Raw genomic sequence first — 12,567 nt, 5'->3', positions numbered from 1 at the left:
ACAGGCCACTTATATCCCACTTAAGCACTGGGCTTCCAAATTTTACTTCAATGAAACAACTCACAGTGGCAGAGGAGAAAGAATCACTCTTCTGAACCTTAATTGCTTTGATCTTTGCTAAGCAATTAGCTGTGCCAGACCATGCTCAATTTGTCAGGCCATGCTCAAACTGTCAGTTAAGACAGGCTTTGCTCTATTGCTCTCTCGCTGAGCAGTGGTATATTTCTCTCTCCTGCTCTTTTGCTTCCAAGGCCAGCAGAAGCTGCAGAGACAGCACATTTGACTCCCTCCGGAAGGATGTTAATGCTTTGTTTGGTTTGAATCTCTCACCTCACCCTCTAGCCAATGAACAGTCATCATGGGCAGACTCTGAAGGGAATTTTCTCGAGGTCTTCTTGAAGGAAAGATGATGCCAGCGATCTGGCAAGGGGGGATAGTCATGCCTCAGGAACCATCATGGCTATACCACACCTACCCACAAAAAAAAATAATAATATGAATGGTAAAATTAGGGATGGAAATAAGTAGTGCAATACTATGACCACAAGTCCAGCACAAAAGAGAGCCAGAGAAACTGGTATGGTAACGAAATGTGTTGGGATTTGTGTGGAAGGAAAAGAGACTTTGGAAGGAGTCAGGAAGTTAAGATCAACTAGAAAAGTATGTGCTGCATTATCAGTTATTCTAGTATCTTGCAGTAGATGGCACTGTGGAATTCCCATGGGCCACTATGGTTTATGAGACTGAAGCATGAATAATTGAAAAATCTTTACATGCAACATAAAAAAATGTAATTCAGATCAAAAGATAAATAATAAATCCAGAAAGCAGATCCTTTCTGCATTCTGACTAATGGGTTTTGAATGGCAGAGACAGGCAAAGCTGAGCAAAATTATTCTATGATGGGTTTCCAACTGGACCAGAGTGTTGCAGTCTTGAGCCTATGGGATTCTGAGCCCAGGGAGACATTGTCTGAAAGACAGTAGGACTTTCCAAAGCCTAGTATGAAAAGTACAATTTAGATAGCTATGACAGAGCTGACAGCACTGCCTCTTGGTGTAAGGCTCTGTTTTTTAGGAGACTTTGGATTTATTGAATTGTAATAATTTCAGTTGACATCCTCCACACCACAGGTCTGGCTCAATGTACATGATTATTTCTGAGTTTCACTGTATCCACAGTGACTAGCAGATGAAGGGAATAAGGAAGCTCTGTGGGGCTCCCTTCTTCATCATATCCAGTGCGCTACTGAGTTCCTTATTTTGGTATGTCATTGCAATAATACCCATTACAAGTATTCCACTGTAGCATTAATTCTATATTTGTGCATTTAAATAAAGGACATGTAGGTGCTTTGCCATTTTCAAAAAATTAAGTTTCAATGCAGAATTTTAATTTGCTCAGTGTAATCTATCAGGTTTTAAAGTCTTGTACAATAGATTTCCTATGACGTCCATAAGAATCTTTTCTGCAGCTTGAGTTTTCGATGCCATGATGTTGTCCTTACCTGTGTTTATGAAAATAAAACATCTTCTTAAAGAGAAGTAATTTTATTTTGTTTCTAACTAGCTTAACATGGTGGCTGATATGTTTGCTAGTACAGAACATAATCTCTGCTGCAAGGAATTTGGCATGTCAGGTCAGAAAACATGACACTTTTATGTACAGGTGCATATGCAGGTGATTCTACTTCTGACAAAATGGGAGATCTTTATGAGGAAGACGCAGGAACTTTTTTATCAGTCTTATGATACCCTAATGAATTATTATGGCAAGGCCTTTTTGAGTTGGAGTTTCCAAAAGTGTGCTGTTGACCAAGCATACTCCAGTTCCTGCTATTTTGTTTATAACACAGAAGGTGAAGGAGGAACAACAGGTGCTAAGACTTTTCCTAGATCAATTAAGACTTTGTTGCCCTGGCTGAATAATGAAAAATGAAAAAATACAGGGAAGAAAACTCAGTGTCCCTTTGCAAAAGTCATCTTCTACTTGAACAAGTGCAGTTGGAAAAGGATGAATAGACTGATCATTGCTTTTTAAGGAAACCATCATCTGTCTGAAATCTCTCTCCATGCTGTAATAGCTATTAACAGCATCTCTTACTGTAAACACTATTTTCCCATCTTTATTTGTTGTTCATATATTTTATATATATAGAAGATCCTGTGTATAATTAGCTCTAGTGTACCCTGAGATATCAACCACTTTTTTGTGCTAGTTATGTGACCAGGCAATTGGTGGAGCAACAGAAAGATTTACTTCTCCCCATTCCTTTTTCTTTTCTTTAAGGAATATTCACCATAGGACCAAGGGCAACTCCTTTGGCAAGTTTGCTTAAGCTTTTTAAATATTTATTTAGTATTATTTAGAACTGAATTCTCTGATTCTTCTTCAGTGACAGTAACTTCAAGAAAAAATTACACCGCTTCAGAAAGTGTGTGGGCAAATTCATGGCAGAAAAATCTACTAAGGCTATTAAATAGAAAACCAGAAAGTCCCTAAACTGCAAATTGCTGGAAGTTGGAAGAGTGTTCCAAGGAAGTATCAGTGTATCTTTTGCTTGTAATTTTCCCTGGGCATCTGCTTTTGGCCAGAGTTGGAGACGAGGTCCTGAGCCAGACAGATCTTTGGTCTGACTCAGTACTCTTAAAATTTTACAGAAGTGACATGAGAGAAACGTGACGGATGCAGGTGAAGAAATGCTTTTTTTTCTTTTTCTGTTATAGGTAACACAACCTTTTCTTAAACTTTCTTTTCTCTTACTTTTTTTTTTTTTTTTCTCTCTCGGGTTATTAATATACTATGTTTTGCTATGAGAACCATTTAGCTTCAGTCATTGTTTTGCCAGAGCTGGCCTTTGCAAATTCAACCTAACTGCAAATGTTGTGGGGAAACAGAAATCTCTCTATCCCTGGAGGAATTAAAGCTCTCAGTGAGAATTCACTGGTCTGATCCTTTGTGTAACCACAGTGTTGTTGCTGAGCTCCTGCTCTCTATTAGCCTCCCATGCAGTCTAGGCTTTAACTTGGCAGAACTCAAGGTTTTCAGAGAAATTGTTTCAGCTCTTTAACCATCACGTTTACCAGCCCGCATGCAAAATCCCTAAATATCAAAAGTCATGGATACATTGAAAGCATATGAAAATCCGTGACTCACATGACAGCTGTAACAAGAATGCAATCTTTCATATTGCTTTTTTGTTTATGGCCTTTCAGCCAATTTCCAGTCTGACAGTATAGAAAATCAAGTCAATTTTCAAATAAATGGGTAAAGTTCAATAGCAATACCTTGAAATATTTGCTAAATTGTGATAATTTTCACTGAGTTTGCTTCATTTGTAGTTCTTTTAAACTACATAATAATAATAATATATTGCCTGCATAAAAATACTTTATTTTTATTTTTATTCTATTTATTTGTATTTTTAAGATTACTTTTTACATGTCTGATACTCAGGCATTTATACATATATATTTTACACTCTTAAATGCATCAACAGGAATGTCAGCCACTGCTAAAAGGGAGAAGTCTTCAGTCAATTCTGTGATGGTCAATTAAAAGAAAATTTCATGGATTGACAGCATATGTGAAAAGCTTGAGAATATGTCAGTTCCTGAACAAATTCAACACTGAGGTTGAATCTCACAGATTTCGAGATCTCACCCAGTGACTGGTCACTTTAATTTGGTATAAACCTATTCATCCAAAAGGGATATCCCTGTCATCCTCCCCACCATTGCACCCTTGGCTATGCTTTTTTCTCTTCTTTGCTGGCACTTACCACTATTCTTCAGTCTGATCTTTCTGCCACATGGCTACATAAAGTCTAGCAGTGAACAAGCTGAGGAAGCTTATACATGGGAGGAGGCAGACTTTAAAATATGAATGGGAACCATCCTCATAGTACTTGCCCTAAGGCAAGGTTAAGCTGAAGTCTCCAGTTGCCCCCACTGACAACAGATAGCGGTGGAGTACATACAGCACAAGAATGTTGTGCTTCTGTGCTAATGACATCACCAAAACAAACAAATTGCTGGTATCTATAGTCAGTTAAACACTTAAATGGCTTATAAGGAGAATTATTTGGGCAATAATCTGACCCTGACAAGGCTAGCTGCAGCAGTTATTTGGAAAGAGGATGAGGGTAGAAAGTGAAGGCCTCCCAATACATGCTGTACTGGGAGGTTATGGGGGGTATGGGGGGGCACTCTCCTCTCCTCTCCTCTCCTCTCTCCTCTCCTCTCTCCTCTCCTCTCCCCTCTCCTCTCCTCTCCTCTCCTCTCCTCTCCTCTCCTCTCCTCTCCTCTCCTCTCCTCTCCTCTCCTCTCCTCTCCTCTTCCTCTTTTTTCTCTTTCTCTTTGCTCTGCTCTCCTCTTCTCTGCTCTTCTCCCTTACTTCTGCTGTTAATAAATGCTCACTAGGAAAGAGAAAGGAATGGCAGCCTCTTGGCAGGTTTTTCAGCAACAGGAAAGCAAAGACTGCAAGGGATAGGAGGCTCATCCAGATACCAGCGCTAATTCAGGACCCACCAGAAGAGCAGGACTGCTGCCACTGTCTGCTCATCCCTCTTGTAAAGGAAGGATGAAACATGGCCTCTGGTGGTAACTCTGAAACTTTCCACCTGTGTCATCTCCAGCTTGGTCTACCAGCTTTGCTTTGAACCTGTTATCTGGAAGTGATGGTAGGTCTAGATCTGACCCAGAAACAATAGCTAGATGTACTGGGCACTCAGATACAGCCCAAAGTATTGTAGAAGACTCCCTAAGCTCACACAAACACATACATTAAAATAATTACAAGATGGACAGTCAAATGAAAGCCTACATGCTCCTGTGAAATAGATTTGCTGTAGGGGGAAGGAATCATCCAAGCTCACTGAGGATTAAATTACCCTGTTGAGCTCAGTCTTAACAATAATAGCAACAGTCATTATCATCCCCTGCCTCTGAACATGGGCCAGTTAATGGTATCTCATGAGTAGAGGCATAAAAGGCAGTTATGACCGTGGAGGTATGAACATGGTCTACAACAAGCTTTCAGCAAGGCAAGTGACAGAATCCGTCTGGATGAATGCGTTGGTTAAAATGTGATGGTCTAGAAAGTACAAAAAGTTCTTTCCCTTTAGAGGGAAAGACTTAACATCAGAAGATGCTTAGCCAGAAACAAACCTCCTGGAGCCATACTTCTTACTCGTGACTCACCTACCAACCTCTAAATGTTGAGGATGTTTTTCTGAGCATTTGAAGGTTTGTTCTAATTACAGGCTGAAACTCTTTCCTGCTGTTAATTTGCAATGTTCTTCCTCCCTTCCTCTGTTTAAATCACGCTATTGATTTTATATTTTTTCCATTACCTTTCCTAATTACTTCAAATTATAGATATTTAGCAATTCAGTCTGTTCACTACCAAACTTGTTTCTAAAACCAATAATGGCTAGTGTGTAGCACCTGAGGAACAGGTGATGTGTATGTTTACTTGTCACCTCTATATTTACACTTACTTTTTTGCCATGGTTTCCAATTTATCATTTACCTGTCATGTTCTAATTGAAGAGGTCTTTGAAATGTCATTTTGGGTATTACACCTCCAATAGTAATGTTTCTTAACTTCTGGATTTAAAACTTATTTACTTTCTTTTTTTTCTTTTTTTGGATTGCTGTTGTCTTCTTCCCCTTTATGACTTTTTCCCCCTCATTTTGTGTCCTGTTGAAATGCTCTTATCTGCAAGAGAAATGAAGGCAGAATGCAATCTTCGTGTTTCCATTACAATATATTTCAGAAACACATCTTTGAGCAATCCCTCCTGAAGACCTGCTGGCTGGTTTCTAGTCTTGACTTCTTTTTTGGCGAAATTGTAACCTGTTGGGCCTTAATTATAATGACTCCAAGATTCTCCAGCTGCCTTGGATTTTACTATTTCCTCTTGCAATATTTCTTCCACTACTCCACCTCTTCTTTGCCTCCAACTCTTCTCTCTTCTTCTGATCAACTGAATTAAAACTTTCACTAGCAGAAGTTATGGTGTGCAGCTGTGCACACCATTTGCTGATTCCAGATTCTTTCCCTCTGCTTTTGCTTTCCACACAGATTGTTGCTGCCACTGGAAAAACAAATTAATTAAAACTGGCACCCGGCTCACTGGTGAGACTAGCAGTAAACAGGCTGGGGAATGCTGGGGCTGTGTGATAGCCTTTACAAAAGGAATTAAATAAAAAGTCCAGCTGCAATGAACCGGTTAGCACAAATGCCTAGAAAGTATCACGAAGGTGAGGCGTCCCAAAGGGGGATGGCTGTGGGTTGATTTTTATTGAGCCTAATAAGCTTTGGTGTCTTTCTCCAGGTTAGAGAGCTGACAGGTTGACTTGGAGGCCCTGGGAAGGATAACTCGCTCTTTCTGAAAGGCCAGAATTTCCAGTAATGTATTTATTTCCACTCTGCTATTCCCAGCAAACCATTTTGCTTGCTTATTAGTTAATGAGTATGGAGAATAAGGGGAAACATTCCCTACTCAGTGTTAAGATCCACATATGGGTCTGCTGAGATATTTCAAGTCTGGAACCTAACTGGCAAAATGTTGGGTATATTCCAACGTGTGTCGCCAGCTGCATGTGAATATGCATCCCTGAAATGCTAGCATTTGGCAGCCATCAAGATCTGCAAATATTAAAGTATTCATTCTTGGACCTACCTATATGTTTATAACTTGCCTCCCCTAACTGTGTGTGAGAGTCCAAAACCAAAGAATCCCCAAATACCCTTTATATGCTCTCTGGCTCTCACTCCCACACACACTCGTACGTGCATGTGCATGTATACATAGTTATTAGTCAAAAATACATGCAGACATACACAAAAAACAAGGCAGAAAGGAAAGCTGCTCTTGAAGGGATATCATTTGCAAGACGTAGCATTTGCAGCTTCAGTTTTATTCTTTTATTTGATAGCAGATATTTAACTTTTCTTCTGCTTTTATAAGGTATTCTGTGCTGAGTATGAAGTTACCAGAAACTTGTGGAAGGCAATAGGGTGGATTAAGGGCACAGCAGAAATTGGTCTGAGAGAGAGACTAGGGGGTGGAAAGAAAACTGCAGGCTAAAGAGGGGGGCTCTAAAGAGCAACCCCTCCAATTTGTATAGCTTCTTTGATTCCTATTCCAAATGAACTTACAAACCTCTTCTTCTGTGGGTCCAGCCAAGTGATTTCAGCCACTGCAAGTGACGATTGCTGCACATACCTCTGTCGCACAGGCAGCAGGCATCTCTGGAGAAGCGTGGGATTTAGCAGCTGGCAAGGGGAGGATGGAAAAAGCAGAAAATGACCCCCTACATTTGAAAGGCGTGATGTTTCTTGCCTTGTCGCCCTCGCCCCCACCACGCTTCCTTCCCTCCCTCCTACACATGCATTAATAAAGCGAATAAGGATTTCAAGCTATGCAGTTCTTGGAAATAGGTTGGAGAGCCAGTGGTGCTGTAACCAGTGTGTGATTCTCCTTTCAGGAATGAGTCCCATGTGCTGTGTACAGGGCTGGGGCACAAAAGCCCACTGCCAGCTGGGGTAGAGGCGAAGCATCTGCAGCTTTTGGTTGATGTTCCCTTGGTGCTGGGAAAAACAGCATTTCTGAAAGCAAAATGCCATTATATATATGTAAGGTAGAATGCAACTTTGTGTTTTACAAAAGCTCCTATTCAGTGTGGGGCAGAGCTGGGAGACTGAGGAGGGCAGGACGCTTCACAGTCAGATTGAAGACAGTAAACACATACAGGAGATAAAAGTTTGAGATTCTTTGGAGGGAAACCTGGTCAGAAGTCAAGCTTTTGATGTGGACACAAGCCTCGTCTCCTGCCTTGCTTCTGCAGCCAGTGCCTCCAAATTCCAGTAAAGTCAGACTGGAGATGCAGTCTCTTCTCTCATCCTTTGAGGCCCCCAACACCACCACCACCACCACCACCTCAGATGGGTGACTGGTGCATTGGAAGTCTTACTTTCATCTGACTCATTCTCCTTTTCTGTCACAGTGACCTCCAGTGGTTCTCTTCATTTATGTCCTGCGTGCTGAGTCCTGCAGAAATTGGGCTACTTTTTACCTTTGGGGGTTTTTAAATTTTCTTTTAAAAATCCATAGAGCAAAACCTGTTGAAGGGAAGGAGTCAAAATGCATCAGATTTTTAATCAGATTATTATTGTTGCTTGTGTGGGCACTGGATTCCTCTTCGATGAGCGTGCAGGAAAGGCATGGATCTGTGAGACTGGTGAAATAATTAGCTGGTGAAACAGAACCATTATTTGTGTCTATTAAATGAATAAGTAAAACTGTTCTGAGACCTGCCAAAATGCTCACATAGAAAAATCAGGCTGCTCAAGGGAAGGGAGGGGGTGAAGGGCTTGGAAAAACTGATTTACTCAAGTTTGAAGCAGGTCAGGGAAGACTGGGGGAGGGGAAGGGACTAACTTCATCTCTGAGGTGGTCTCACTTTCAAGAACTTTGTGAGCCCTCTTTCTGGAAGTGGTTCTCTTTATACATTCAGACTTGCCTGGCAGCGGTCACCTTGCTTGGCCTTCCCTTATTTAAAGAAACAGCTGCATATGTCAGTGTTTTTGTTGCTATTACTTTGTACCTCATGCCAGAAGCTCTGAAGCCATAAGCCTGCTCACCTTATATGTACAGCTTATAAATCTGAAAGCTGCTGGGACAGTTTTGGAGAACGGGAATGAAAGGGAAGAGCATCAGATGGTAGGACTGAGACACCTCTGTACACAAAGAAGAGACAGGTCATTATAGATTGGAAGAGGAATTGTGTTGAGAACAAGTCAAATACAGTCTAACCCCAAGAGGCCCTTGAGAATGTATTTTATGCAGGCAAAACTACAAGTGACCTTAATGGAAAGTTTGCCTGATTAAGGGCAGTTGAATATAGCCTTAGAGCATCCCTTCCCCTGCCTGCCTAAGCCCAACAAAACAAAAAAGCAGAAGTCTGGGTGTTAAAGAAAATTACCGTGAATGAATTAATCTGATGTTGAAAACAGCATCAGAGAAAATTACATTTCAGTTTTGCTATTTGGAAGTACCTGAGGTGTTCACTTTTGTTCTAACTCTGTGGCCCATCTACTGTGATATCTTCCTCATTCTTGCTGGCCCTATCTAAAGGCAGAGGGGAAAACACTGGTGCAGTGCAGGATGACTCCCAAGAATCCAGTGTGAGATCAACCCCTGGTTTATGTGCTAGCTACTGATACTTTTTTGCCAGCTGGATGAAGAGCCAGCCTCAGAGAAGCTGAGTTTGCCTGTGCACATGAGACAGAGGTTGAGCGGGCGAGAGCAGCCCCAGCACGTCTGATGCGTTTGCAGGGGTCCCAGGGGTAGCTTATAATGTTGATGCTAACATCAACAAAAGCTCTGCAGGGTGTTTATAGTGCGCCCAGACAAGCATTCCTTTCACGATATCTAACATACTTTGTATATACTACTGTAGATTGTTCCACATAATCCTACCTAGGCTCTGACAAGTAAGACAAGATCACAGACTGTTCTTTTCCAGCTTCAGGAGACTTGCCATTGAGTTCCCTTTCCTCTTACTGGGCTAAAACTGCCTAGGATGAGCTGCACATTTTCCTGAGGTCCTTTTTCCAGGGAATTTTAGTTAGATCCTTGTAGTTGTTTTTCATTACACAAGCATATGTTCTTACTACAATGCTGTTTAAATAATAACATGCACAGCAAAATGTTCGTGTAAGTGTGTTCTAAATTTACTGGTGATTTTGGACTGTGAGACTAACTCTTGTTATGTCTGTCTCTGTGGGTCTCTGGCTGCTGGCTTTTTTTATAAATGTAACTATTAATGATCCCAGTGGGTTGATCTTTGATAAAAATGTCTCTTAAATGGATTAAATATAAATGACGGATCATCTGTCTTTAGAGCTGCTCTCAACTCCAAGTATTTACCCCATGTCATCTTATCATTATCTGAATAACTTGAATACAGTCATAGTGATTGTGATATATTTATTTAAAGTTTCGTTCTCCTGCCAATAGTGAGCCTCTGAAACTGAGCAAGGCTGAGAGCTCTGGATCTGCTTAGCCCTGCAGAGTCCTCATGTGAGAGTAACTGCAATGTCAAAAAGGAAAAGAAAAAACTGAGAAGAATCAGTGGCTGTCAGCTGCATTTCATTAGCATAGATAGCATTTTCTGTATCTTATTTCATGATTTGGTGTCTCAAATATAAACAAATGTACTCTGTCCTGTAAGGAGCTTCCTGCAGCCGTTGCACAAACAGCTAGGCTACTTAAGAAAAGGCTTTTTATAAAACCGCTTCTCTGGATCTTTCACACTTAAAAAGACCAAGGTTTTTTTAAGTTTTTACACTGGTACCAGTTCCCCACAGCATATCACTTGGAAGTGAGTGTCATCCAAGCGACTGCCAGTGATGTTGTCCTGTGCTGCCCAGTTGTACAGAGAGGTGACCTTTAAGATCTTCCCAGCTGCTGGTGGTGGCTCTTATCCTGTTCTTCCCAGGAGTATATCTGCTTTGCAGAGTCTGTGCACCATCACACTGTTTCTGTGTGTGACTAATAGATTCTATATCCAACAAACACATAAGACCTATCCATGATTAGTGCTTGCTATACCAAGCACTCATGTATGCAAAAAAAAACCCTCCATGGTGAAGAAGACCATGCAAACCTTGCTTATTTGTTGCTTGTAAGCAGTCACATGAGACTCAAACTGCTGTATTAGACTCAAACTGCTTGAGACTATACAGGAAGCCTGTCAACCCAAGATATATTTAAGCTTGCTTCTCATTATGGTTAGCGAGTTACAAAGAGATTTTTCCTTCACCTCTTGTGATTTCATATGTGTGAGTGGAATATCATCACTACACAATGAGAAGACTTACACACAAAACCATGATAAACCAATTTTCTCTTTAGAAAAATTATTAAATCTGTGTGTTTTCCTGGTAAATCTCTTTTGGTTATTACCGGAACAGGAACTGGGGTGATGCAAAAGGTAGAAAGGAAAAAATCAGTTTACAGGCACTGTCTTGCCTGCTCCCATGGAAAACTGCAGACACTTTAAATGGGTCCATCAAAGCACTGCATCTTCCTTGATTTATCTCAGAATTGCAAAATCAGGCATGCCTAAAAGCCTGACTGAGAAACTGGTTACCCAGTTCTCATGTTGATCGGTCACCACTCCTATGAGCCCCAGACTGGATGAGAGGAGCCTTCTGGCAGTTTGCATTTCACACTGAGAGTTGATCAGGTTGTAGAACTGAACCACTGACAAATTGGTATACAGTCATTATTTCTTTTATTGGGAAAAGAATTGGTCTTACTTGGACCAGAGTTTAGCTGTATTCATAGCATCACAGAATCATAGAATAGTTAGGGTTGGAAAGGACCTCAAGTTCATCTAGTTCCAAACCCCCTAACATGGACAGGGACACCTCACACTAAACCATGCCACACAAGGCTCAATCCAACCTGGACTTGAACACCTCCAGGGATGGAGCGCTCACAACTTCCCTGGGCAACCTATTCCAGTGCCTCACTAGCCTTACAGTAAAGAACTTCCTCCTTATATCCAATCTAAACTTCCCCTGTTAAAGTTTGAACTCGTTAACCCCTTGTCCTGTCACTACAGTCCCTAATGAACAGTCCCTCCCCAGCATCCCTATAGGCCCCCTTCAGATACTGGAAGGCTGCTATGTGGTCTCCACGCAGCCTTCTCTTCTCCAGGCTCAACAGCCCCAACTTTCTCAGCCTGTCTTCATACAGGAGGTGTTCCAGTCCCCTGATCATCCTTGTGGCCCTCCTTTTGACTTGTTCCAACACTTCCATGACTTTTTTGTGTTGAGGACACCAGAACTGCACGCAATACTCCAAGTGAGGTCTCAGGAGAGCAGAATAAAGGGGCAGGATCACCTCCTTCAACCTGCTGGTCATGCTCCTTTTGATGCATCCAGCGAGCGCACAATGAAGCCAGCTCATGTTCATTTTCTCATCAACCAACACCCCTAAGTCCTTCTCCACAGGGCTGCTCTGAATATCTTCTTTTTTCTTTTTTTTTTTTTTCCCCCAATCAAAAGCGTTATTGACCTTCTTGGCAAATTAATTGAAATTTACTATCTTGGTCTCTCCTTCTTGCCCTTGTACAAGGCCAAGAGAGAAACATAGGCTACTGTGACAACCTTGAAGCGAACTCCAGGAATGTCACCAACAGCATGACTCTTCCGGCTGAATCCAGCAACCAGAACTTCATCATTCTCCTCAATGAAGTTTAGGCACCCATCATTCGGAACAAAAGCAGTTATATTTCTGCTGTTCTTGATCAGCTGGGCTCTAACACACTTCCTGATGGCAGAGTTGGGCTGTTTAGCTTCTACACCAAGTTTCTCCAGGTTGATGCCCTTGGCGTGTGAGGTGCCGCCAAAGGGGTTGACCTTCTGCGCCATGCCCAAGTGCGCCTTCTTGTACTGCTTGTCATGCCACTTCTGGTCTTGGTGGTGACTGTGGAGCTTCCAGATGGTGCAGACACCTTGGCACTTCCCCATCCTTCCTCCCTGGCT

General features: G+C 41.6%; 1 protein-coding gene across 1 annotated transcript; it reads right to left on the bottom strand.

Moving 5' to 3' along the window:
- Positions 1-12,076: 12,076 nt before the first annotated feature.
- Positions 12,077-12,567, bottom strand: LOC133213997 (small ribosomal subunit protein uS12-like). The gene has a single exon (XM_061356653.1). The coding sequence runs from the start codon at positions 12,550-12,552 to the stop codon at positions 12,124-12,126; it is 429 nt and encodes a 142-aa protein (XP_061212637.1). The 5' UTR covers positions 12,553-12,567; the 3' UTR covers positions 12,077-12,123.

The sequence above is a fragment of the Neopsephotus bourkii genome, unplaced genomic scaffold (assembly GCF_033783945.1).
Source record: "Neopsephotus bourkii isolate Nb327-2 ecotype Australia unplaced genomic scaffold, CSIRO-AGI_Nbou_v1 NB_107, whole genome shotgun sequence".
Lineage (NCBI taxonomy): Eukaryota > Metazoa > Chordata > Aves > Psittaciformes > Psittacidae > Neopsephotus > Neopsephotus bourkii.
This window is presented reverse-complemented; position numbering and strand designations above follow the sequence as displayed.